This window comes from Heterodontus francisci, chromosome 6, assembly GCF_036365525.1.
Source record: "Heterodontus francisci isolate sHetFra1 chromosome 6, sHetFra1.hap1, whole genome shotgun sequence".
Taxonomy (NCBI): domain Eukaryota; kingdom Metazoa; phylum Chordata; class Chondrichthyes; order Heterodontiformes; family Heterodontidae; genus Heterodontus; species Heterodontus francisci.
This window is the reverse complement of record NC_090376.1, coordinates 80128418-80155602: the sequence shown is the minus strand read 5'-3', so window position 1 is coordinate 80155602 and position 27185 is coordinate 80128418. Positions and strand designations below refer to the sequence as shown.

The following is a 27185-nucleotide window of genomic DNA, read 5'->3' as shown; positions in this document are numbered from 1 at the left end:
TTATAGCCACTCCAGGCGCTGCTTCACAAACCACTGACCACCTCCAGGCGCGTATCCATTGTCTCTCGAGATAAGGAGGCCCAAAAGAAGAAAAATTCAGAGAAGTTTTCCCATGCCCTGCTTGTCATTCCTTCCTCATCCAACAGCTTCAAAAACAGGTTCTTGGTAGGTGCAAAATGGCTGCTGCCTTTACTCAGATGACAGCAATAATTACTCGAGAATGTTTTGGAGAGATATAATGAGACACTATATTCCTGCAAGTTCTTTAATCATTTTGTGATATCTTTATCTGCACAGGGAGCCATGGTCAATGAAGAAAGACTATCTAAAGAAACATTTATCAAATATCTCTTCCTGGATATTACTTTTGCCAAACATTTTCATGATATTCCCTTAACAAGTTAACAATGACTTCACATCATGTGCAATCTATTGTGAAATCCTTCTGAATGTGGGACAACCAAATATTGCATGCCAGTTGCTAAAATAATGGGAAAATACTTCTCTTTCAGTGAGGCAATGTCTTGAACTGAAGCCAAGCAGATATTCACTTGGTTCAGATGTTTTCATGTAAATTATCAGCTGCTTTTTAAGCCAGTGTTTAGACTTGGACTGAAAGTTTAAAGAACTAGTTTTCTGACTTTTTTTTACATTTTTAAGGCCGTTGTTGTTACTGATGGTGAACGTATCCTTGGACTTGGGGATCTTGGAAGCTATGGAATGGGAATTCCAGTGGGAAAACTAGCTCTCTACACAGCCTGTGGTGGTGTGAATCCACACCATTGCCTCCCTGTGCTTCTGGATGTCGGTACAGACAATGAGGTATATTATTTAAATAGTTTTTATCACATATTTTAAGTTTTAAGGAATAAAGTTTGTATCCACAGTTTATTAGCACAATAAGCATTGAAGAAAAGAATTTTTGAAAAGTCTCGGATCTTTTCAGTTTTGACACCCACAAAGCAAGTAATGTCCTTTACAAACCTGACATATCAGCAAATATACTACTGAAGAAAATGTCAACTGCATTGCCCTTCCATATGCATATGAAGCTGAGGCAGATGAAATCTTCAGTCATCGCTTAAACTCCATTCTGAGTTTTCTGCAGTGAAAGTACATGTTATTTACTCTATTTTCATGAACCAAAAAAAATAGTTTATTCAATTCATGTAAATGATTCCTGTCATATTATGGAAAGGGAAGGTAATGATCATTGGTGCACAGCTTGCTATTTTGAAATCCAACAGACTGATCACTGCAGTTAGTTATGATTTTAAATTGTTTTATTAAGCATATTTTGAACAGACATTATTGTCAGGGTAGAGCAGAAATGCCAAAAGCATATTGGGCCTGGTCTTGATCCTGTTATTGCTGACCATGTTGAATAGATGAACACAGTCAGCATTGTTGAATTGTAACAGATTGCTCAAGGTTGGATACTTGAATTTTAGAATTATGCACTTAATTTCAAATTCTGCATCTTTCTGCCACATATCAACTGAGCAAATTAATTTGGGCTGAGCTGTTCTTGTGCATTATAACACAGCAACTTGTATTTATATGTCATCTTTAAGACAGAAAATGTCTAAAGCTACTTGAGAGGCATGAGAGCAAAAATGGGAGCTGAGCCATAAAAGGAAATATTAGGAGGGGTAATCAAAAGTTTAATCGAAGAAGTGGATGTTATGGAGTGTTTTAAAGCAAGAGAGCGAGGTAGAGAGAAAAGAGTTTCGGGATGGAATTCCAGAGAATGGCAAAAGGAGGGGGGATGTATAAGAGGCTGAAGTTAGAATAACAACGAGCTTGGAGAAGTTTGAAGCTATGGAGGGGCGAGACCATGGAAGGATTTGAAAATGAGGCGCGACATTTTAAAGTTGTCATTGGAATAATGGGTCCCAGTGAGGACAGATATGATGGACAAGTGGGACATGATGTGGGATATGATACGGGCAGCATAGTGTTTGGTGTGTTGATGTTTGTGTGAAATGCAAGACTAGTTAGGAGAGCCCTGGATTAATCAAGGCTAGAAGTGACAAAAGCATGAATGAGGGTCTCAGCAGAAGAGGGAGTAAAGAAAAGGCAGAGGCAAGTGATGTTACGGAGTTAGAAGTGGATCATCTTTGTGATGGAAGATGTGAGTTGCAAACCATAGCTTAAAGACAAACAGCACTGAGGTTATGAAAATAAATTGGGGTGGAAAATGTGGTTTACACATGCTGTCCTGTTTGAAATATCAGACTGTTTATCATAACAACAACTTGCATTTACATAGCGCATCAAACAGAGCAAAACATCCAAAGGTACTTCACACGAGTATTGCCAAAAGATATGTGACACCAAACTATATAAGGAGATATTATAACAGGTGATCAAAAGCTTGAATAAACAGGTAGGTTTTAAGGAGCATTTTAAAGGAGAGAGAGGCAGAGAAGCCTCTCAAAAGCTTAGGGCCTAGATAGCTGAAGGCACCGCTGCTAATGGTTGAGGGAGTAAAATTGGGGTCTGCAAGAAAGCCTGAATTGCTGGTGCTACGAAAGTACTTGTATTTTTTGTTAAATTTTGAGGACTTGTGTTTTTAAAATTAAAAAAGGATTCCAAAGAAGCGGGTCGTTGAGTTATTTTTTAAAAGAGGTCATCGGAAGGTCTTTTGGACTTGGTTTGTAAACAACCCTAACTGGAAGTCACCTGTCTTCAGATAAATAGCCAGCGGGGGCTTTTTGACCTGGGGAAGATGTTTACTGAGAAGTGACGGGTCAAAATTTATAGGCGTCAGGAGGCTTGACTCTTGAGATATTGTTTTGGTTTTGCTTTGGACAGTCATTTGGGGTATGGAGAGTGTTTTGAAAAGGAGTTTAATAAATCAACCCACCAAGGACAAACCCCCAGTTCAGCCTTTTCCAGCTCTTTGAAAAGCCTGCCAGATTTTCCATCTCTTTGAGGAGCTCTTTGAAGTGAGTGTAAGAAATAGAGAAATTGATGCTGCATTCCTCCTGAATGGGCCTGCTTGAAACCCCTGTTGCGGCATTTCTCCTGAGATGCAGGAAAAACCTGCCGGATAATCCGCAACACCGCCTGAACGAATTGCTGCAGAAAAGGATCCCAGTGACCTGTCACTGTATCCTCGTATGCCAGACGGGGGGGCGCTAAGGTAAAAAGGGAACTTTCATATTTCAATCTTTGTGTCAATGCTTTACTTTGTTACTGGTTAAGTCTTGTCTTATAATAAACTGATAATTTTGTTATTTATTAAAGAAACCTGGTTGGTGTATTTATTCTGTGATTTAAAAATAGCATATATGATTTTTTGCATTGATATCTGGGTAAACTTTCAAATATATGTTGTGACCTGTAGAGAAGTGGAACTAGAAAAGACAGTACACTGCTCTCACCTCGGTCATAACAGTGGAGTGGAGAGATCGCGGAGGGTTGGAGGGTCAAGGCCATGTAGGGATTTGAAGACAAGGGATGAGAATTTTTAAATTGAGGCATTGTCAGACTGGAACCCAATGTATGTTGGCGAGCACAGGGTTGATGGGTGAACTGGATTTGGTGCAAGTTAAGATACAGGCCACAGAGATTTGGATGAGTTTTAGTTTATGGGGGTGGAAAGCAGCCAGCGGAGCATTGGAATAGTCAAGTGTAGAGGTAATAAAGACGTTGATGCGAGTTTCAACTACAGATTAGTTGAAGCAGGGGCAGAGTTGGACAATGTTATGTAGGTGGAAGCAGGCGGTCTTAGTTATGGAGTGGATAAATGTTCTGAAGCTCAACACAGATCAAATAAGGTATTAAGATTGCAAACAGTCTGGTTCAGCTTCAGACAGTGACCAGGGAGAGGAATGAAGTTGCTGGTGGAAATTTCTGCTCATTCAGGACTGGATGTCAGAGAAGCAGCATGACAAATCAGAGGCATTGGAGTGGTTGAAAGAGGTGGTGGTGAGGTAGAGGTAGGTTTTGTCAGTGTACTTGTCGAATCTGCCGTGTTTTTGAAATGATGTGACTGAGGGGGCAGCATGTAAATGAGAAATAGGGAGCAAAGGATCAATCCTTGGTGAACTTCAGACGTAATTATGTGGGAGCAGGAAGGGAAGCCATTACTGTTGATTTTCTGATGACAACTGGATAGATGAGGATGGACCCAGGCGAATGTCGTCACACCCAGTTGGACAGTGGAGGAGAGGCTGTAGCAGAGAATGCTATGTCGAAGGCTGCAGGCAGGTGGGAGGATGAGGAGGGATAGTTTACCTTTGGGCCGTTCACATAGGATGTCATTTGTGACTTGGTAAGGGTCGTTTCAGTGCTCTGTTAGGGCAGAAACCTGATCGGAGGGTTTAGGGAAAGATGGTCCCGCACTTGGGAGATGACAAGACATTCAAGGACTTTGGAGAGGAAAGGGAGGTTGGAGATGGGGCAGTAGTTTGTAGTGACAGAGGGGTCAAGGGTATGTTTTTTGAGGAGGGAATTATAGCAGATCTGAAGGGAAGGGGGACAGAAGAGAGAGAACTGGTAACAGTATTAGCAAATCTGAAGACCAGGAAGGGAGGTTGGGTGGTAAGCAGTGTCGTGGGTATAGGACCCAGGGAGTATCATGGGTATGGGATCTCATAGGCAAGATAAGCTCCAGAGAAGGTGTGAGTAGAGATGGAAGAGAAACTAAAGAACGATGTGAGGTCAGGACTAAGGCAGGGGGCAAGGCTTGTGGACTCAGGAGAGGGCAGGAAGCACAGAGGCAGCAGATCTCAATCTTAGTGACAAAAAAATTCTGTGATCTCCTTGCATTTGTTGGAGGTGAGAGTGGAGGGGACAGCGAAGAGAGGTTTCAGAAGATAGTTTGTATTGAAGAAGAGAAGTCGAGGGTTATTTTTGCATTCCCGGATGATCCTAGAATCGTGAGCAGTTTTGGCAGAGGAGAAAAGTATCCCATAGCACTTTACGTGGTCCAACTAGATCTGGTGATGAATGGCTAAATGAGTTATCCACCATAAACATACAAGTCTGCATCCCTTGAACTTATGGGGGTCGAGGTGAGGGCTGTACCAGGGCGTGACCAGGGTGAGAGGGAGTAATGGTTTTAGTATTGGGAAAGGCATCAAAGATGGAGGTGAGGGTGTGATTGAGCAGTTTGGTAGTTGCAGAAAAGTCATGGTGAGTGAGTGGCAAAAAGCTAGACAGATAGGAATTTGAAAGTGCTGTTGTGCGTGACTTGGGGGAGACTTTTTTTCTAGGGATGTGAGTGGAGAGGAATACACAAAGTGGTCAGTGTGAATAGAGAGGCTTGGGGTGTGCAGCCTGGGGTACCAACCACTGCAAATACAGTGTCAGACTTCATTGCAACTCCACTCCACGAAGGCCAGTAATTTAAAGGAAGAGCTCGGCAAGATCCCTTGGTACAACAAATCAGCTTTTGAAGATTCAAAGCAGACAAACCTATAGCCTTTAGCTGATTGACAACTAGGTCTTCTTCAAATATTTTGTTTTGCTGAACATGGAGCTGATCGTATATACCAATAGTTTTAAAATGGGTGCAGTTGAGGTGAGGGCAAGAACGACTTGCTATATCAATATGAATCCAATTATGGGGGGAGTTTTATGCAGTTCGCCGCGGCGGATTTGATGGCGTGTGGGGTGATATAATTAGGCGGGAGGTGTTTTCTCGGATTCCCAATGGCAGGATATTTTAGAGAAATTAAGTTGTTGGTGGGTTTGTGGGATTCCAGGGTTCCCCCAGCACGGTGATGGATTGCAGCTTTGCATTCATTTAAATAACATGAATACTCATTACCATGATGCATAGTTAAATTCAGTCCTACCTGCCAGATTAAGTGAACGGTGAGCAATGGTGAGTCCTGTGCCACCCAGCTCACGAATGTTTCAATGTGGCGTGCAGTTTTCGGATTTGTGCAGTTCAGTCTCAGGTCTGTGCTCTTCTCTCTAACTCATCCGCTGAACAAACGCCAGCATTGGAATGGATGTTTGCCTGCTGGCTCCGCACCAGCAAGGGTGAATCGTCTCGGGATAGCGGCGGGGGCTAAATGAAGGAGCAGAGCAGGGTAGTTAGGGAGGGAAGGGTGGGGTCGATCAGGTGCATGGAGGAGCAGGGGAGGGTGGAGTGGAGCGTCCAGGTTGTTGAATGGTTGATGTTGATGATGAAGATGCATTTTATCGGCTGCAGGGCTGGTGGGTGGATTCGATCAGTACAGTGTGAAGATATTTGGCAAGGGCCTAAAGGGAAGGATGAGTTCTGTCAACATTGGGGAGCTGTGGGAAAATTGAGGGTACTGGCTAGGAGAGCGAACGCTCACATTCAATGGGGGCAAATGGATTCTGTAGGGTTATGGTTAAGACTAATGGGTGGGTATTCGACAGTAGAGGGGAACGGGACTCGGCAACAATGGTCAGTTTGATGTGAGGAGGTTCAAGGATGAGTTGTCATGTCGATAGTAATGGGAGTAGGAACGGGGGGAGGGATAGCATGAATACATTGATGATTACACTGTGCACGGTAATGGGGGAGGCTCAATGGTAACGGAGGGAAGAGTAATGGTAACATTGGGTGGGTCAAGAGTGTTGGGTTCAAGATGGAAGGTTCCAGGAGGAGGATGAAAGGTGGGGAGACTTGTCTTGAATTCCACGTGCACCATTTTCTCCAACGATAATGAAAACCACATGGACACCCGAGCATTGCAAGGAGAATGGGTGTGTCTTCTACCTGGCTGCAATTTGAAGGCAGATATAAGGGAGCTGCTCATTGCTTCAATGTTTCAGCTCACGAGCAACAGAGGGCTGAATCGCCACGCACTGCTTATTGATTGTTCAGAACAGCCACAGTGACACGGATCTCATACACCCAATACACACACCATAAGAAGAAGACCAAAGAGAGAAACTAAGGAGGGCTCTTTTCTCTCAACTCATGATGCCTGAGCACCAGTAGCAGGCAGAATAGGAAGGTGAGGATGCTCCGAATGATAACATCGAGGAATGGCCTTGTCAAAGATAGGCACTGGCACGTCATCGCATCCTCAGGACAAAGACAAACTACTTTCAAATGTCAGAGAGGCAATGTGAGAGACACCCAAGGATATCACATAAAATTGTCACAGAAATTTGCAGGAGCCTGCAGCTGCTTGACTTGGGTGGGAATCCCATGCCACTTGCCCTCAAGGGGACTGCTGCACTAGTTTTTTCTCCAACAACTCCTTCCAGGGATCCATGGGTGATATATGTGCAGTATGCGACCCACAGGTGCATCAAAGAGGTGGCCAATGCCATTTTTCGACGTGCAAATGATTTCATCTACTTACCCATAGACGAAGACAGCCAGGCAGCAAGGTCTGCGGCCTTCGGCGGCAGCGCTGGCCTCCCTATAGTGCAAGGGGTGATCAACTGTACTCGTGTCCATTAGAAGTTCCTTGGACCAGCCTGCATTCTTTGTCAATCGCAAAAGCATCTACTCTTTAAACATACAGTTGGTTTACCGGAGAAGAATGATGCATGTTTGCACACATTTCCCAGGGAGCTGTCATGAACAAAGACAAAGAACAGTACAGCACAGGAACAGGCCATTCGGCCCTCCAAGCCTGCGCCGATCTTGATGCCTGCCTAAACTAAAACCTTCTGCACCTCCGGGGACCATATCCCTCTATTCCCATCCTATTCAAGTATTTGTCAAGATGCCTCTTAAATGTCGCTATCGTACCTGCTTCCACCACCTCCCCCGGCAGCAAGTTCCAGGCACTCACCACCCTCTGCGTAAAGAACTTGCCTCACACATCCCCGCTAAACTTTGCCCCTCTCACCTTAAATATATGTCCCCTAGTAACTGACTCTTCCACCCTAGGAAAAAGCTTCTGACTATCCACTCTGTCCATGCCGCTCATAACTTTGTAAACCTCTATCATGTCGCCCCTCCACCTCCGTCGATCCAGTGAAAACAATCCAAGTTTATCCAACCTCTCCTCATATCTAATGCCCTCCAGACCAGGCAACATCCTGGTAAATCTCTTCTGTACCCTCTCCAAAGCGTCCACGTCCTTCTGGTAGTGTGGCGACCAGAATTGCACGCAATATTCTAAGTGTGGCCTAACTAAAGTTCTGTGCAGCTGCAGCATGACTTGCCAATTTTTATACTCTATGCCCCGATCGATGAAGGCAAGCTTGCTGTATGCCTTCTTGACTACCTTCTCCACCTGTGTTGCCACTTTCAGTGACCTGTGGACCTGTACTCCCAGATCTCTCTGCCTGTCAATACTCCTAAGGGTTCTGCCATTTACTGTGTACCTCCCACCTGCATTAGACCTTCCAAAATGCATTACCTCACATTTGTCCGGATTAAACTCCATCTGCCATTTCTCCGCCCAAGTCTCCAACCGATCTATATCCTGCTGTATCCTCTGACAATCCTCATCACTAAATGCAACTCCACCAACCTTTGTGTCGTCCGCAAACTTACTAATCAGACCAGCTACCTTTTTCTCCAAATCATTTATATATACTATGAATCCTACATTTTGAGGAACTTGCAGCTGCCAGCAGTTTTCGAGGAACCAGCCGTAATGGACAGATGGATCTGGGGTGACAAGGGTGATCCACTTTGTGCATGGCTGATGACACCAGTACGTCATCCCCAAAGCGCTGCTGAAGAGAGGTATAGTGCTGCTCACGCATCTACCAGAGTCATCATTGAATACGCCATTGGCATGTTGAAAATGCTATTTCATTGCCTTGACCGAGCTGGAGGGGCTCTTCAGTACGTGCCACAAAGGGTCTCACAAATAATCGTTGTCTGCTGTGCCTTGCAATTAGATGTGGCAACATTCTGCAGATGGAGGAACAGGAGAAGGACAACAATGACACTGATAATGACACTGATGCAGTCATCGATATGAAGGCCATGGAGAGGCATGCAAGGGACATCAGGAAGAACCTCATTTATGCACTTTTTAGCCAACAATAAGCCCAATCGTCAAGGAACGTTGGGAGGAGAAACATAACAGTTCCACACAGAAATTCCCTTTTGCATGAGGTCTTATTCATTTCTGCAATCTTAACAAAGCATTGCTGCACTTACATGTGTTTGGCATTTGAAATTATCTATGGGCTACGATGAATGCGACTACACACCACTGCAAGCAGCATTATGACCGTAAAATTCAAAAGTAAGGCATGACTGTATTGGAAAAAGTTATTAATTGACAATAGGAAAACAGCCATCATTGAGCTTTGAAAGCTCAAATTTCAATGAGATATGGACACTGGACATTTCCTAAGATGCTTTGCAAACATCATTGCATTCCTGCCATAGACAACCAAAAAACTTATTTGTAGCCATCTGTAACCAAGCAAAACATTAATGAGTGTGGATCAAATTTTGCATGAAATAAAAATCTTAATAAGTCATTACAATCGTGACAATTTGTGCAGAACCCGTGCCAACTTAGTGATCAAAACTCTTTCAATTTCCTTTTTCTCCCACCACGTCTAGGTGCTACATCGACATTGGTAGCTGAGCTGGAGGCAGTCTGCTCAGTGCGCTGCCCCATTGCTGTGGATGACCATGGCAGGCATCCTCTGGAAGAATGGGGCCTTGATGGCTCCATCCTACTGCTAGTGTGCAGCAAAGGTGCTTGAGTATCCCTGTGTGCTCGCCTACTGGAGGTAAGGGGGTCAGTGTTGTGGGGGGAGGATGAGACGCCGCTTACTCCATGGTGTCCCAAGATGAAGGCCCCGGGGCAGCTGGCACAGACTCCTCCATCTGGTGCAAGCTGGCACCTGCCTGTCTCCTAAGGGGAAGGAGCACCTGGAGGAAGGTCCAGGTTCCTCGTTCCCCTCTTGCTTTAACTCTGCTGCATGGAGCCCACAGCGACAGAGTGCAGGTCACATCGAATGTGACTCAAGTGCTCAACCAAACTCACCACGGAGCTCGCCAGACTCTCGACTGAGGAACCCATATGCTCAACTGCCTGAGACATGGCAGATGTCATGGCTTGCATGGACTCCTTCATGGCACATGCAAAGCCATGCAGGACTGCAGGCATCTCTGACATATTTTCCACATGGCTTTGCTGCGTATCCAGCAGACTTCGCGTAGCAACCAGCAGAGGATCATCATGAGCATGGGGCTGAGCAGGGGCCTGGTCCCCAGCAGTCCTCCGATTGTCAGGGGACCCAGTTGGCACATACTCTCTCAGCTGCTGGGATGTATCTTTGTCATGACCACCAGCTTGTGGCCCAGATTCTAAGCTTAAACCTCCCGCGGACTGTGCGGATGTATTTGCGCTGGCAGAGGTGAAAGAGGAAGGTAACAGTGCATCCTCTGGGCATTGTCTTCTTCTTGCTCCTCAGAGGAGGATTCTTGGACCACAAGGCATTCTACGACTCGAATGCAGGCACCTGCAGTGGAGACACAAACAGTCACTTCAAGCATATGCTTCACATGAGTTCACACAATTTCCTTCAGTTTCCACATATGGCTGCAAGAGCAGAGATGACACTTCATGTGGCTCATGCCTCGCCAGCTGCACTCGCCCTGCCTCCCTCCTCTCGTGATCTCCGATGCCACCTCCTCAGCTGTGGCAGTAGCCTGATGTCAGGGATCCCTCCTCCTGTCTTAGCATGCTCACATTTGTTGTGGCTTCACTTATCCTGCAGCAGACAGTGCAGATTTAATGACATGGCAAATGATGCATCATGGCCATTGCATACATGTATCAACATCACTCATTCTGCATTGGCTTTCGCATGACGCATCCAATCACATAAACCATGCCGATCTTCATTGTTTAGTGAATGGCATCAAGACTGCTCACACATTCCACTGCATTCAATGCTTTTGTTTAGTTTAGAGATACAGCACTGAAACAGGCCCTTCGGCCCACCGAGTCTGTGCCAACCATCAACCACCCATTTATACTAATCCTACACTAATTCCATATTCCTACCACATCCCCACCCTCTCCCTCTATTTCCCTACCACCTACCTATACTAGGGGCAATTGCTAATGGCCAATTTACCTATCAACCTGCAAGTCTTTGGCTTGTGGGAGGAAACCGGAGCACCCGGAGGAAACCCACGCAGACACAGGGAGAACTTGCAAACTCCACACAGGCAGTACCCAGAATTGAACCCGGGTCTCTGGAGCTGTGAGGCTGCGGTGCTAACCACTGCGCCGCCGTGCCGCCCTCTTCTTATCCTCTTCTTTAAAGACACAGAACCATGGAAGAAAACAATGAAGCAGCTTCGTCAGGACCACTTACCCTTGATGATCTGAGCAAGTCATTGATTGGCTTGCGGTACTGCACCCATGTTCTACGAGTGACCCCACTGTTCATACCTCCTCTGCTAGCTCCATCCAGGCTGCTTTGGTGAGCCAGGAGGGTCTTTGCACTCCATCTGCAGGCGAGAGGGTTTCCCGTCTTTCCCTGACAACCTGGAGAAGAATCTGCAGGGAGGGATCACTGAACCATGGGGTGGGATGCTGGCTGCCATGAGATTCACTTTGGCTGTAGGGAAAATAAATGATGTGAGGTTGGTGGTGACTTCCACAAAATAAGGGAGGCAAAAACATTTTGATTTAAGTTAAAGCTTCAATTTAAGTTATTCTGAAGATACTTAGATGAAAGGAAGGTTGCTGATCCTGGAGGTTACAAGCACAGAATGTCTTATATCTGTGGCGATCATGGTGCTTGGGGCAGTGACAGCGGATTCCACCAGTGAAAGGCACCCCCGCCGCATGAACCCACGGGTTCCCTGTGCCCATAGCCATGTGGCTAATTTAAATACAAAATCGTGTGGGGAAACAGGAATTGCGGCAGTTACAACAACTTCCAGTCCTGCCATCAGGAACGCCACATCACTCTGAAGAATCCATGCTATGTCTTGAATAGTTACTTCAATGCCTGTCTTATTTTCCTTGAACAGGAAAAATATGATTAGTGTCCACAACTCACTCCTGCTTCCTCTTGACTGTCTCCCATATTCCTCCCCATCCTACCTCCTTTTTTCATCTCTCCTCTCTACTTGGTTTTCTCCTCCTTCCATATCTTCTCCAAAAAACACTCTTTCTCTTTCTTTGTTATCCTCGTTCCATCTCCCCTCTCTTCATGAGTCACTTTCATAGTTGTCAACACTGGAGAAATGTTAGGAATGAGAATTATAAACTAAGAGCTAATTGTCGGAGAGCTTTTGGTTGGCAACAAAATAGGTTACATTTTTCAAACACATTGTTGCAGTATAGTTCAGATATATGAAATTTGATGGATTTGATTGCTTTCTCTGTTTTCCTTCCTGTTTCCTATAGTAATTTTTCCTCTCTACATGGATTATTTCCCACAAAAGACACATGTCTTTCTCCTTTCTGAAGGTAAAACACAAGATTTTTTTTTTTAGATTTAGAGATACAGCACTGAAACAGGCCCTTCGGCCTACCGAGTCTGTGCCGACCATTAACCACCCATTTATACATTTTTTCTTTCTTCTTTTGGGCCTCCTTATCTCGAGAGACAATGGATACGTGCCTGGAGGTGGTCAGTGGTTTGTGAAGCAGTGCCTGGAGTGGCTATAAAGACCAATTCTAGAGTGACAGGCTCTTCCACAGGTGCTGCAGAGAAATTTGTTTGTCGGGGCTGTTGCACAGTTGGCTCTCCCCTTGCGCCTCTGTCTTTTTTCCTGCCAACTACTAAGTCTCTTCGACTCGCCACATTTTAGCCCCGTCTTTATGGCTGCCCGCCAGCTCTGGCGAACGCTGGCAACTGACTCCCACGACCTGTGATCAATGTCACAGGATTTCATGTCGCGTTTGCAGACGTCTTTAAAGCGGAGACGTGGACGGCCGGTGGGTCTGATACCAGTGGCGAGCTCGCTGTACAATGTGTCTTTGGGGATCCTGCCATCTTCCATGCGGCTCACATGGCCAAGCCATCTCAAGCGCCGCTGACTCAGTAGTGTGTACAAGCTGGGGATGTTGGCTGCCTCGAGGACTTCTGTGTTGGAGATACGGTCCTGCCACCTGATGCCAAGTATTCTCCGGAGGCAGCGAAGATGGAATGAATTGAGACGTCGCTCTTGGCTGGCATACGTTGTCCAGGCCTCGCTGCCATAGAGCAAGGTACTGAGGACACAGGCCTGATACACTCGGACTTTTGTGTTCCGTGTCAGTGCGCCATTTTCTCACACTCTCTTGGCCAGTCTGGACATAGCAGTGGAAGCCTTACCCATGCACTTGTTGATTTCTGCATCTAGAGACAGGTTACTGGTGATAGTTGAGCCTAGGTAGGTGAACTCTTGAACTACTTCCAGAGCGTGGTCGCCAATATTGATGGATGGAGCATTTCTGACGTCCTGCCCCATGATGTTCGTTTTCTTGAGGCTGATGGTTAGGCCAAATTCATTGCAGGCAGCCACAAACCTGTCGATGAGACTCTGCAGGCACTCTTCAGTGTGAGATGTTAAAGCAGCATCGTCAGCAAAGAGGAGTTCCCAGATGAAGACTTTCCGTACTTTGGTCTTCACTCTTAGACGGGCAAGGTTGAACAACCTGCCCCCTGATCTTGTGTGGAGGAAAATTCCTTCTTCAGAGGACTTGAATGCATGTGAAAGCAGCAGGGAGAAGAAAATCCCAAAAAGTGTGGGTGCGAGAACACAGCCCTGTTTCACACCACTCAGGATAGGAAAGGGCTCTGATGAGGAGCCACCATGTTGAATTGTGCCTTTCATATTGTCATGGAATGAGGTGATGATACTTAGTAGCTTTGGTGGACATCCGATCTTTTCTAGTAGTCTGAAGAGACCATGTCTGCTGACGAGGTCAAAGGCTTTGGTGAGATCAATGAAAGCAATGTAGAGGGGCATCTGTTGTTCACGGCATTTCTCCTGCATCTGACGAAGGGAGAACAGCATGTCAACGGTCGATCTCTCTGCACGAAAGCCACACTGTGCCTCAGGGTAGACGCGCTCGGCCAGCTTCTGGAGCCTGTTCAGCGCGACTCGAGCAAAGACTTTCCCCACTATGCTGTGCATAGTGGATTATTTCCCACAAAAGACACATGTCTTTCTCCTTTCTGAAGGTAAAACACAAGATTTTTTTTTTTTAGATTTCGAGATACAGCACTGAAACAGGCCCTTCGGCCTACCGAGTCTGTGCCGACCATTAACCACCCATTTATACTAATCCTACACTAATCCCATATTCCTACCACATCCTCACCTGTCCCTATATTCCCCTACCACCTACCTATACTAGGGGCTCCTTTACAACAAGATTATTAATTAACCCTTATTCTGAAAATAGAGACATGTTATCGAAGCTTTTCATCTTGCACTCATCAGGACAATCGCAAGAATAACCAATGTAAGGAAAAACAACAACTTATACTGCATGAGAAGAGAGTGCTGATTGGTTGGCAAGTGAACTCCTCTACCAATCAGCGTTCACTTGCCAATCAATCGGCACTCTCTTATATAGTATAAGTTGTTGTTTTCCCTTACATTGCTTATTCTTAGAGTTATCCTGATGAGTGCAAGACGAAAAGCTTTGATAACATGTCTCTATTTTCAGAATAAGCGTTAATTAATAATCTTGTTGTAAAGGAGCCTTTAGGAAACGGTGACAAAAATATGATAGAATTTTACATTAAGTTTTAAAATTATGTAGTTCAATCAGAAACTAGGGTTTTAAATCTAAGCAAAGGAAACTATGAAGGTATGAGAGGCGAATTGGCTATGATGAGTTGGGAAACTATGTTAAAAGATATGACGGTAGGCAGGTGATGGCTAACATTTAAATAACTAATACATAGTTTACAACAAAAATACATTCCTTTAACACACAAAAACCCAGCAAGGAAAGTGTTGCAACCGTGGCTAATGAAAAATATCAAGGATTGTATTCGATCAAAGGAAAAAGGCATTTAAAGTTGCCCAAACAAATGGTTAGCCTGAGGATTGGGAGCTCTTTAGAATTTTGCAAAGGAGGACCAAGAAAATGATTAAGAAAGAGACAATAGAATATGAGAGTAAACTAGCAAGAAAGAAACATTAAAATGGACTGTAAAAGCTTCTGTAAGTATGTAAAAAGGCAAAGATTAGCAAAAACAAATGCAGGTCCATTACAAGCAGAGTCAGGAGAATTTATAATGGGGAATAAGGAAATGGCAGAGAAACTAAACAAATACTCATGTCTGTCTTCACGGAGGAAAATACTAAAAACCTCCCAGAAATAATGGGGAATCGTGGGACTAGTGTAAACGAAGAACTGCAAGATATTAATACGAGTGGAAAAAAAATTACAGAAATTAATGTGACTTAGAGTAGATTAATCCCCTGGACCTGATGATCCACATCCCAGAGTGTTGAAAGAGGTGACTGTGGAGATAGTAGATACATTGGTGGTCATACTTCAAAATTCTATAGACTCTGAAATGGTTTCTGTGGATTGGAAAGTGACAATTACAACCCTGCTATTTAAGAAAGGAGGGAGAGAGAAAATGGGAAACTACTGACCTGTGAGCTTAACATCAGTCATAGGAAAAATGCTAGAATCTATAATAAAGGATGTGATAACAGGACACTTAGAAAATAATGGTAGGATTGAGCAGAGTCAGCATGGATTTATGAAAGGGAAATCATGTTTGACAAACCTGTTGGAGTTTTTTTGAGGATATAACTAGCAGAATAGATAAAGGGGAACCAGTGGATGTGGTATATTTAGATTTTCAGAAAGCTTTTGATAAGGTCCCACACAAGAGTTTAGTAAACAAAAGTAGAGCACATGGGATTGGGGGCGGAATATGCTGACATGGATTGAGAACTGGTTAATGGACGGAACACAGAGAGTAAGAATAAATGGGTCCTTTTCTGGTCGCCAGGCTGTGACTAATGGGGTACTGCAAGGATCGGTGCTTCAGCCCCAGCTATTCACAATCTATATCAATGATTTGGATGTGGGGATTAAATATAATATTTCCAAGTTTGCAGATGACACAAAACTAGGTGGAAGTGTGAGTTGTGAGGAGGATGCAAAGACGCTTCAAGGGGATTTAGAGAGGCTAAGCAAGTGGACAGAATTTGACAGATGGAATGCAAAATGTGGAGAAATGTGAGGTTATCCACTTTGGTAGGAAAAACAGAAATAGAGTATTTCTTAAATGGTGACAGGCTGAGAAGTGTTGAACTTCAAAGGTTCTTGGGTGTTCTTGTTCATGAGTCACTGAAAGCTAACATGCAGGTACAGCAAGCAATTAAGAATCCAATTGGTATGTTGGCCTTTATTACAAGGCGATTTGAGTACAGGAGTGAAGATATATTAGTGCAATTATATAGAGCCTTGGTCAGACTGCACCTGGAGTATTGTGTGCAGTTTTGGTCTCCTTACCTAAGGAAAGGTGTACTTGCTATAGAGGGAGTGCAACAAAGGTTCACCTAACTAATTCCTGGGATGGATGGAGTGTCCTTTGAGGAAAGATTAAATAGACTGGGCCATTATTCTCCGGAGTTTAGAAGAATGAGAAGTGATCTCATTCAAACATACAAAATTGTTAGAAGGCTCGACAGGGTAGATGCAGGAAGGATGTTTCCCCTGGCTGGGGAGTCGAGAACCATGGGACACAGTCTCAGAATAATGGGCAGACCATTTAGGACTGAGATGAGGAAGAATTTCTTCACTCTGGTGAATCGTTGGAATTCTCTGCCCCAAAGGACTGTGGAGGCTCAGTCGTTGAGTATGTTCAAGACTGAGATCGATAGATTTCCAGATATTAAAAACATCAAGGGAATCGGGGATCGTGCAGAAAAATGGTGTTGAAGTAGAAGATCAGCCATTATATCATTGAATGGTGGAGCGGCCTCAAAGGGCTGACTGGCCTACTCCTGCTCCTATTTCTTATGCTGTTACCTGGTCTGGCCTACATGTGACTCCAGACCCACAGCAATGTGGTTGACTCTTAACTTCCCTCTGAAATGACCCAGCAAGCAACTCAGTTGTAGGTGGCTCTCCACCACCTGCTCAAGGGCAGTTAGAGATGGGCGATAAATACTGGCCTTGCCAGCAACACGTACATCCCAAGAACGAATAAAAACAATTATTTAGCATGAAAAATTCTTCTCTTCAACAGAACCTACAACAGGAATAGAGTAATTCATCTGAAATGCTGAATAAACTAACAAGTTAGTTTTGCAGGATGGTGTATAAAGTACATTGAGCGGGGGATGCAGACACGCGGCTGGATTTTGTTCCCTGGCGGGGTGACCGGAGAATTGAGCGGCAGCGGCTGCCATGCAACACGACGCTGGGATTGCGAGACCCAATCTTCCTGGGGGTGGAATAGGCTAATGTTGGCCTTCCTGCCCAGAGACCAGTTGAGGGCCTTAAGTGGCCTATTGATGGCCAATTAAAGGCCTCTTGCCACGCTGGGAGGACGCCTTAGAAAATGAAGAAATGAAGCGCCCTCCCTGCGGGCTTGGGGATGGGCGGGTGGGAGTCCTCCTTCGTGGGCAATTTGTGGCCCACAGAGGACCCCCCTCCCCCAGAAACTACTGTACCCCTGGGAGCCCCTCAACCTGTACTCAACACCATCCCCCTTGCCTGGGCCTTCTGAACCTCCCGGCGACCCCTCCTCAACGCTGGGCCTAGGTCTGAGGCCCCTGCCATACCGGCAGTGGCCACTGCTCCCGGTAGCACTGTTGAGCTGCCAGCCCTTTGATTGGCCGGCAGCTCTTGGGGGCTGGACTCCCATCCCTATTAAGTGTTTAAGGGAATGGGGATGCGCTTTTCATCTTTACTGATGTTATCTGCTGGTGCTTCTTTCACCCTAAAAGACCGGAGGATCACTCTGGGGGTCAGATAAAATGCAGAGGCGGGGCTCCCCCCATCTTTTCAGCCTGGCGCTAGGGCCCTGCCTCCCTACATAAAATTGAGTCCACAGTGTGTCTTTACAACATTAGCTGCAGAGTATGCACAATGTAGTTGTGTTGTACCATCATCAGCAAATAAGATGTGGAAAATATTCTAGACCACTTTCAGCAGATTGGCCCAGATTTTGTTGTATTAATAACAGTGAGGCTGTCAATGCTTGCCAGTATTACAAGGTAAAACTGACAGCAACTTCTGCCGCCTGCACATGCACCGTTAAATGTGGAAAACAAGAAGTTGTTTCCGAGGTACCCTGCTTGTCCACAGACTGTCCTGTTGCAGTCTTTGCTGATGGAATCTGCACAGAAATCGCTGTAATGGCATGAACTTAGGGTAATTGGTCATTAGTCTTGCACTAAACACAGCTGAAAGAGTTAGGGCTTGGACAGTCAGGAGTAACTGAGTTCTTAATGGTGTAATAAATGATCATTACTGCTGAACAATGGCCTTTCTGACTCTGAAAAATTAATTTTACAAATATAGTGTCTCTTTCGCTCAGAAGAAAATTAATGCTGCAGATTTTTTTAACATGTTTTTAAGTTTCCTATTTTTCTCATGTGTCTCCCATAATCCCATGTATATGTCTCAATCTTTATTTTCCTTGTGCCATGATTTAAATGTAATTGTATGTCTCGGTGAGGATTCTTCAATCTGTTTGGTTAAAGAGCCTCCCTGCTGCTGTCCTGCTCACAGATGCTACCCTTTAGAGGGGGCTGCACTGGATCTGACCCCTGAAAACTAAAAATCTCACTGACAAGCTTGCAAAAGATCTCTGTGAACAACTGGATGCGAGGTGAACAGTGAAAGCCATTCCTTTACTGCTCACAGCAAAATCCGGGCAATTATATCATCATGGGGAGAGTGTGGATGGCGATTTCATGACATAATGTGGTGTCACAAGGAGTGGTTCTGAATTTTTTTGTATATCATGTAGCTGACATTTTAGTGCTTTTAATATAATAACCCAAGTTGCATTGGTGGTAAGCACTACCATTCAGTGAAAAGCAGGTCTTTCAGACTGCCAGATGAGAAAATCCTGTGGTTTTATTTTTAATTGGCTGCTAACTGCAGGTGATAATCAGTATAAAAGCCTTATAAATCTGGTGCTTGTAGATTGGGTGGTTTGAATTTTTCTGCCTTTCACAGTACAAAGAAGCATCAGCGTTGGGAGTTTCCTTTAGTTGCTTTCGTTTGCAGACCTTCAGGGAGGCTTTCAAAAGTAAGCTGGTTCTTTTGGCTGCAGGGACCCTAAAAGATATATTTTTAAAAATTTTAAATGAGATTTTAGTTTCAATTTACTAAGAAACTGACTAATGTACCTGAATATGACTAGAGAATGGTCTAATCTATTTTTTAACAGTGAAGTTCAGTAGTTTAAAATTGGGTTGCTCAGCTGTGGTGGATTGACACTGTGATTAAAATGCTTATTTTTTGTGATGAACCTATTTTCAGTTGCTTTATTTATTTATTTTATTGAGAGATACAGCACTGAAACAGGTCCTTCGGCCCACCGAGTTTGTGCCGACCAAGAACCACCCATTTATACTAACCCTACAGTGATCCCATATTCCCTACCACCTACCTACACTAGGGGAAATTTACAATGGCCAATTTACCTATCACCTGCAGGTCTTTGGCAATGGGAGGAAACCAGAGCACCCGGCAAAAACCCACGCGGTCACAGGGAGAACGTGCAAACTCCGCACAGACGGTACCCAGAATTGAACCCGAGTCCCTGGAGCTGTGAGGCTGCAGTGCTAACCACTGTGCCGCCAAGTTTAATCAAACTTCAAGTTACCACTTTTAAACATATGAAGGAAAATTTTTAAAGCAAAATGAAAAAATTACTTTTTAAAAAGCTGCCCGATTGAGCTGGCTCATGGCAGATTTTGCAATCAGCGATAAATAGATGAGCTTGAGTGGAAACTCTGAATGGGAGGGAAGAAACCACTTTTCAAAACAGGTGCAATTTGCATCGCTGATTGCGCCCAAAGTGGAAACATTATCCTGGTGTATTTCATACGGGAAATAAGATGAATATTCCATTCTTTTGCATCGTGTATGCTGTTTATTAAAACAGTTTGAGGATGATTCTACTCAAATAAAAACGTTTAAGTTGTAGGAGTGTCAGCCGTGGCTCAGTTGGTAGTACTCTTGTCTCTGAATCAGAAGGTTCTGGGTTCAAAAATCATGGCTGAAACTCCAGTGCTGGTGTTGTCTCTCAGGTGGATGTTAAAGATCCTATGGAACAATTTTGATGAAAAGAGCAGGGGAGTTATCCCCAGTGTCCTGGCCAATATTTATTCCTCATTAACATCATAAAAACAGGTTATCTGGTCATTATCACATGGATGTTTGTGGGAGCTTGCTGTGCACAAATTGGCTGCCTCGTTTCCTACACGACAACCATGACTACGCTTCAAAAGTACTTACTTGGCTGTGAAAGACGCAATATAAATGCAAGTATTTCTTTTAAATCATGTAATTACAGGTGCTGTAGATACTTTATTGTTTCCAGTGTAAGATTCTTTGATTACTGCTTTTCTCTTCAAACTTAACTTTTTTTTTAAATGGATGAAATGTAATTCATAGATTCCTTAAATTCCCAATGTTACTTTGGACCAAATTTCCTGTGAGCAAGAAACATCAACTGCACTGTTACAGTTTCATATAGCAGATCCTATCTATGTGTGGTATTAATCGAGTGAAGCACATTGATGCCGTAATCATCATGGAAAATGTTAAATTCTATAAAATAGGTCATATGCAATCATTTGCAATTTAGTTTGAGAGGCCTGTCAAATACAGCAGTCCCTAGAGCAGTGCAAACGTCGGCTTGTTGTGTTCTTGCTATGACAAGTTTCCTTGAAGCGGGTTAGGCTCCGGAATCTGATCTTTAAGACTTTAACCCTCCACTCATTCGAAACCTGCCTTTATTTGCTTAAAATTCCCCCATAAGTATCAGAAATTGAATCTTTTGAGTAGAGGGTTTCTATGCTCAAGGAACAATTAGCTGTACTCAACAACAAAAATAACAACTTGTATTTATATAGCATCCTTAACTTAATAAAACTTCCCAAGGCACTTGACAGGAGCATTATAAACCAAAGTATGACCCCGAGCTACAAAAGGAAATTTTAGGTCAGATGGCCAAAAGCTTGGTCAAAGATGTAGGCTTTAAGGAGCATCCTGAAGGAAGAAAGAGAAGTTTAGGGAGGGAATTCCAGAGCTTGGGGCCTAGGCATCTGAAGACGTGGCCACCAGTAGTGGAGTGCTTAATATCAGGGATGCTCAAGAGACCAGAATTAGAAGAGCACAAATATCTTGGAGGATTGTGGGTCTGGAGGAGATTACAGAGATAGGGAGGGGCGAGGCCATGGAGGCATTTGAAAACAAGTATGAAAATTTTGCAGCATCAGAGAGAATGAGAGATTTCTGGACTATTGTGGTCACCTAGGAGACAGTCCTAAGCTCAAGATACAGAAAATGTAAAAAGAGAGCTGGGTCACGATCTGCAGGTGCAGCAGAGAAAGACAAGACTGAAGTGCCAGGAACTCCTGCATCATTCGAATGATCAAGTTGACCCATTGTATGGAATCTTAACAGAATAGACCTGCATTCAATGCCGAAGAGCCAGTAGCGGGTCGGAGACCAGTTTGTTCTGTCAGCAGGCTTTGCCATGGCTCTTTAACTCAACCATGGCAGTTCCAGCTAAGCAGGAGCCCTGCTGATAACATCTTTTAACTACTGCAGCAGAGAAATCGCAGGGTGACTTTGAAACTTCACCACCTGCGAAATTGAACCAGGATTTCCACCATCGATTTCATATTAAGGCTTAACCATAAGGAGCCTGCAACACTTCATCCTTTTCAAGATAAAGAACTTTCAGGCCTGCACCGTTGCAAGATTTCCTCCTGAAAAGCTTCTAAAGGTTTTCTTAAAACAATGAACTCTCTTACTACAGTTGGACTCTAACTGCATGCTACCACTCTACTCTCTCTATCGTTTCTTGTGTGTGTGCTTGGGTGAATGCATGAATGGGTGAGATCGTGAACATTTTTTGGTTATTGTGTAAAATAAATATTTCTTTTTTAACCTATGAGAAAACCTGTCGTTTGTCTATTTATTTGAACCTCCAGGACTAAAACACTATTTTTAAAAACACTATCTGCGGTCAGTTGAGAGGTGTAAAGTGGAAGTCACCCTCACCACCTCCCACGTGTTCATGGGATGTGGGCATCGCTGGCTAGGCCAGCATTTGTTGCCCATCCCTAATTGTCCTTGAGCAGGTGGTGGTGAGCTGCCGCCTTAAACTGCTGCAGTCCCTGGGGTGTAGGCACACCCAGAGTGCTGTTAGGAAGGGAGTTCCAGGATTTGACTCAGCAACAATGAAGAACAGTGATATAGTTCCAAGTCAGGACGGTGTGTAGCTTGGAGGGGAACTTGCAGGTGTTCCCATGCATCTGCTTCCCTTGTCCTTCTAGGTGGTAGAGATTGCAGCTTTGGAAGCTGCTGTCGAAGGAGTCTTGCTGCAGTGCATCTTGTAGATGGTACGGACTGCTGCCACCATGCATCAGTGGTGAAGGGAGTGAATGTTGAAGGTGTTGGATGGGGCGCCAATCAAGCGGGCTGCTTTGTCCTGGATGGTGTCGAGCTTCTTGAGTGTTGTTAGAGCTGCACTCATCCAGGCAAATGAAGAGTATTCCATCACACTCCTAACTTTTGTATTTGGATTTCCAAAAGGCATTCAATAAGGTGTCACATAAAAAGCTACTACACAAGATAAGAGCTCATGGTGTTTGGGGTAATATATTAGCATGGATAGAGGACTGGCTAACTAACTGGAAACAGAGATGGGATAAATGGGGCATTTTCAGGTTGGCAAACTAACTAGTGGAGTGCCATAAGGATCAGTGCTGCCGCCTCAAATATTTACAGTCTATATTAATGACTTGGATGAAGAGACCGAGTGTATTGTAGCCAAATTTGCTGATGATGCAAAGATAGGTAGGAAAGCAAGTTCTGAGGAGGACAAGTCTGCATAGGGATGTAGACAGATTAAGTGAGTAGGCAAAAATTTGGCAGATGGTGTATAATGTGGGAAAATGTGAGGTTGTCCACTTTGGCAGGAAGAATAGAAAAGTAGAATATTATTTAAATAGAGGGAGACTGCAGAATGCTGTGGTAGAGAGGGATCTGGGTGTCCTTGTACATGAATCACAAAGAGTTAGCATGCAGGTACAGCAAGTAATTGGGAAGGCAAATGGAATGTTGGCCTTTATTGCAAGGGGAATGGAGTATAGAAGTAGGGAAGTTTTGGTATGACTGTACAGGGCATTGGTGAGACTACACCTAGAGTACTGCATATAGTTTTAGTCTCCTTACTTAAGGACGGATATACTTGCATTGGAAGCAGTTCGGAGAAGGTTCACTAAGCTGATTCTTGGGTGAAGGGGTTGTATTATGAGGAAGAATTGATCAGGTTGGGCCTATACGCATTGGAGTTCAGAAGAATGAGAGGTGATCTTATTGAAACACAAGATTCTGAGGGGCCTTGACAGGGTAGATGCTGTGAGGATGTTTCCCCTCATGGGGGAATCTAGAACTAGGGGCACAGTTTAAAAATAAGGGGTCTCCCATTTAAGACAGAGATGAGGAGGAATTTCTTCTCAGAGTCATTAATCTTTGGAATTCTCTTCCCTAGAGAGCAGTGGAGGCTAGGTCATTGAATATATTCAAGACTGAGACAGAATTTTGATTGATAAGGGAGTCAAGGGTTTTGGGGGGCAGGCAGGAAAGTGGAGTTGAGGCCACAATCAGATCAGCTATGATCTTATTGAATGGGTACTCCTGCTCCTATTTCTTATGATCTTATGATTCTTGTGTCTCTTAATTAATAGATTTCAGAGCTTTACAAGCATGTTGCTGATTGACCTGTTCAGTCACACCACCATGGTGTCTTCCTTTAGTGAGGGAACATTCAAACTATGAGACCTCTGCTGCTGGTAGGCAACAATGAAAGTTAGATAAAAATGCAAATATCTCTTTACAGAAAGGAGGTTTTTTTTTTCTATTCTCCTAGTTCCCCTTTCATTTAAAAGTTCAGAGAAATTTTAAGAAAAAAACATCTTTTTGAAATCGAGTAGGCCTCTGCCATCTGATTGGCTTGCTCATAAATTGAGACCCAGGCCTTCAACTTTAACCAAGAGTTGATTTTATTTTGAAATGTTTACATTCACTTCAGTTTCTAGTTACAACTTTTAAGTGGTTAGTTATTTAAGTTTGATTATATTTTCAGTCTGTTGTGGAATGTGATTGATCTCTGCTGACCACATGGCCAATTATATGCGGTAAGCATGAATTAATTAGAAAGCAGTTTTGAACACTATAATCGTGTTCATATATATCAAATAGATTATAGGTTTTTTTTGTACACTGCCTGGCTGTGGGAAGTTTTATATTGAAAATTCTTCCGGCCCCTGAAGTAAAATCTTTTGAGCCACATCTGAAAACGGGTGCAATTCAATCTGCCTCACCTGCCAGTTGTTATATTTCACACTGCAGAAAGGAACGACTCCTTAACTAGAAAGACTTTATAGAACGATAACAAATGGTTATTTGCTCTTTTGAATGTTACTCTTGTTTTCTTTAATTATATTTTTAGTATGCCTCATGATGTATTGAACCATAAATACTGTTAATTATATTTTCCAAATACTTTCATTCCAGACATTGGAAAGCACTAAATTGAAATTTCCATGGTCTCATTTAGAAAAGTTTTCCATTTATTTGTGAAGTAAATAGATATTTACTTGTAACCATTTTGATGAGAAACCTAGATCTAAGAACCTGGGTGACCTTTTATTTAAAAAGATCACTGTGTTACTAGATTTAAATCTCAAGCATAAAAATGCAAGGAGTAATTGATTACAAGGCAAAATTTGGAAGAGAAGAACATATCAGAAAAGTCAGTTAGCATAGATTTTAAAAGTGCTAATCTTTTCCAGACTCTTCTCAATGACCCACTTTATATTGGATTGAAGCACAAGAGAATTCGCGGGCAGGAGTATGATGAATTGGTTGATGAGTTCATGCAAGCTGTCACGGACAGGTAGGATGTTGTAGCTCACTCCTGTTCTACAGGAATTAACTGTGATTCATATTATGGTGGCAGTCCCTATTTCAGCAAATATTCCATCACACATAAATGCGTCAGACTATTAGGATATCATGTCAAAATATATTATTTAAAATGTATTTTGTTACATCAGAAAAGCAAATAGGTTCCCATAATTCAGTATCCAAGAAGATGAATGACCTTAGTGACTTCTTTTATTTAAAAAGATCGCTTTTACTGGCTGTGACAAAAAAACTATATCATTTTCAAGTTGTATAGGAAACACTGAAAAGGATTATTGGGGTGAAGTATGATGAACTGGAGTTTGTTTGCACAGCAAGTTGAGGGAAATGTTGCTGGAGCAACTCTTCACTCTAAAAAGAGGCCAACTGACATAAATCTGCCTATTTCATATAACGTAGCTTTTAAAATCTATAAAATATGCTAACCCTCTGCACAGCCACTGGCACAGCAGTGAAATAGCCCTCATCAAAGACACAAATTGCATCCTATGTTACTGTAATCTTGGTAAACTGCCATTTTCCATCCTTTTTGACCTGTCTGTAAATTTTGATATGGTTGACCACATCTATCCTTCTCCCAAAGCCTTTCCTCTGTTGTCCAACAGGGTGAGACTGCGCTCCCATGGTTCCATTCCTAGTTATCCAGTCGTAACCAGAAAATCATCTATAATGGCATCTCTTGCCACTTCCGCACCACTACCTCAAGAAGTTCTTTAGTATCTATCCGTAGCCCCCACCCCCCATTTCTCATCTACATGCTGTCCCTTAACAACATCATCCAAAAGCTAAGGTTTAACTTGTACACTGACAGCTGTACCTCACCATCACTTCTCTCAATCTTACCACTGCCTCTGATTTGCGAACATACGAATTAGGAGCAGAAGTAGGCCATTCGGCCTCTCGAGCCTGCTCCGCCACTCAATAAGATCATGGCTGATTGGTTTGCGTCTCGAATTCCACACTCCCATCTAACCCGATAACCTTTGATTTATCATGCTGCTTGCCCAACATCCAGTATTGAATGAGTAGAAATTTCCTCCAATTAACCACAAACTGTTCTCTTGCTACCGACTTCTTCTCTCTCTCTGGTTGCTGTCTGGGGCTGAACCAGACTATTTGCAACTATGTGTCCTATTTGACCCTGAGTTTCTGACCCCATATTCTCTGGATCACTAAGACGACCTACCTACCATCTTTGTAATGTCATCCTTCGCTGCTCCGTCTCAGCTCATCTGCTGCTGAAATTCTCATCCATGCCTTTATTATCTCTAGACTCGACTGTCCCAATGCTCTCCTAGTCTAGGGGGTAACATATTAGCATGGATAGAAGATTGGTTAGCTAACAGGAAGCAGAGACAGTAGGGGTAAATAGGTCATTTTCAGGTTGGCAAACCGTTACTGGCGGAGTGCCACATGGAATGATTGCTGGGGCTTGGATGAAGGGACCGAATGTATGGTAGCTAAATTTGCTGATGACACAAAGATAAGTTGGAAAGTAAGCTGTCGAGGACAGAAAGGGCTGGATTTTATGGAGGTGGTAGGGGTCCCGACGCCGGGCCCAAATGGCAGGCAGGGGCGGGGGGAGTCCCGCCTCGGCCTTTTCGCACCGGGGCCAGGTCAGACTGCCCCGGCGAGGAGGATTGTGGGGGGAGGTGGTTGGTGTGGTCGTAAAGTCCAGGAGGAGGGTGATCCTGGGAGGTGCAGTGTTTCCCATCCGGGACCATAGGTTGTTTGCGGAGGAGGGCACCCCCCCCAGGCCCACAGGGAGGGTGCCTACTCCCTGCGTGGTGGAGGCCCCACCCCCCACAGCAGCTGGTTAAATCCCAGTGGCAGCAGTAAGAGGCCATTAAGTGGCCATTAATGAGCCACTTAGGGGCCTCAATTGGCCTCTAGGCAGGAACGCCATCCTTGGCCTATTCCGCCCCCGGGTAATCGCTTGGCGACGGGCCCTTCACAACCCCCACCCCTGCCACCCATTGTGATTCTATGCCTACCTCCGACCCCACCTCACGAGGGCCCTAAAAATCCAGCCTAAAGAATCTATAAAGGGATTTAGGTAGATTAAGTGAGTGGGCAAAAATTTGGCAGATAGAGTATAATGTGGGAAAATGTGATCTTGTCCACTTTGGCAGGAAGAAT

At 44.0% G+C, this 27185-nt stretch overlaps 1 protein-coding gene across 1 annotated transcript in view; it reads left to right on the top strand.

The window, feature by feature from the left end:
• LOC137371408 (NADP-dependent malic enzyme-like) overlaps window positions 1-27185 on the top strand; it is a 216695-nt gene that overhangs the window by 122613 nt on the left and 66897 nt on the right. Inside the window, exons 6-7 of the mRNA XM_068033969.1 lie at window positions 661-822; window positions 24914-25017. Coding sequence (XP_067890070.1) covers window positions 661-822; window positions 24914-25017 — 266 coding nt within the window. The remainder of the gene's footprint in view (window positions 1-660; window positions 823-24913; window positions 25018-27185) is intronic.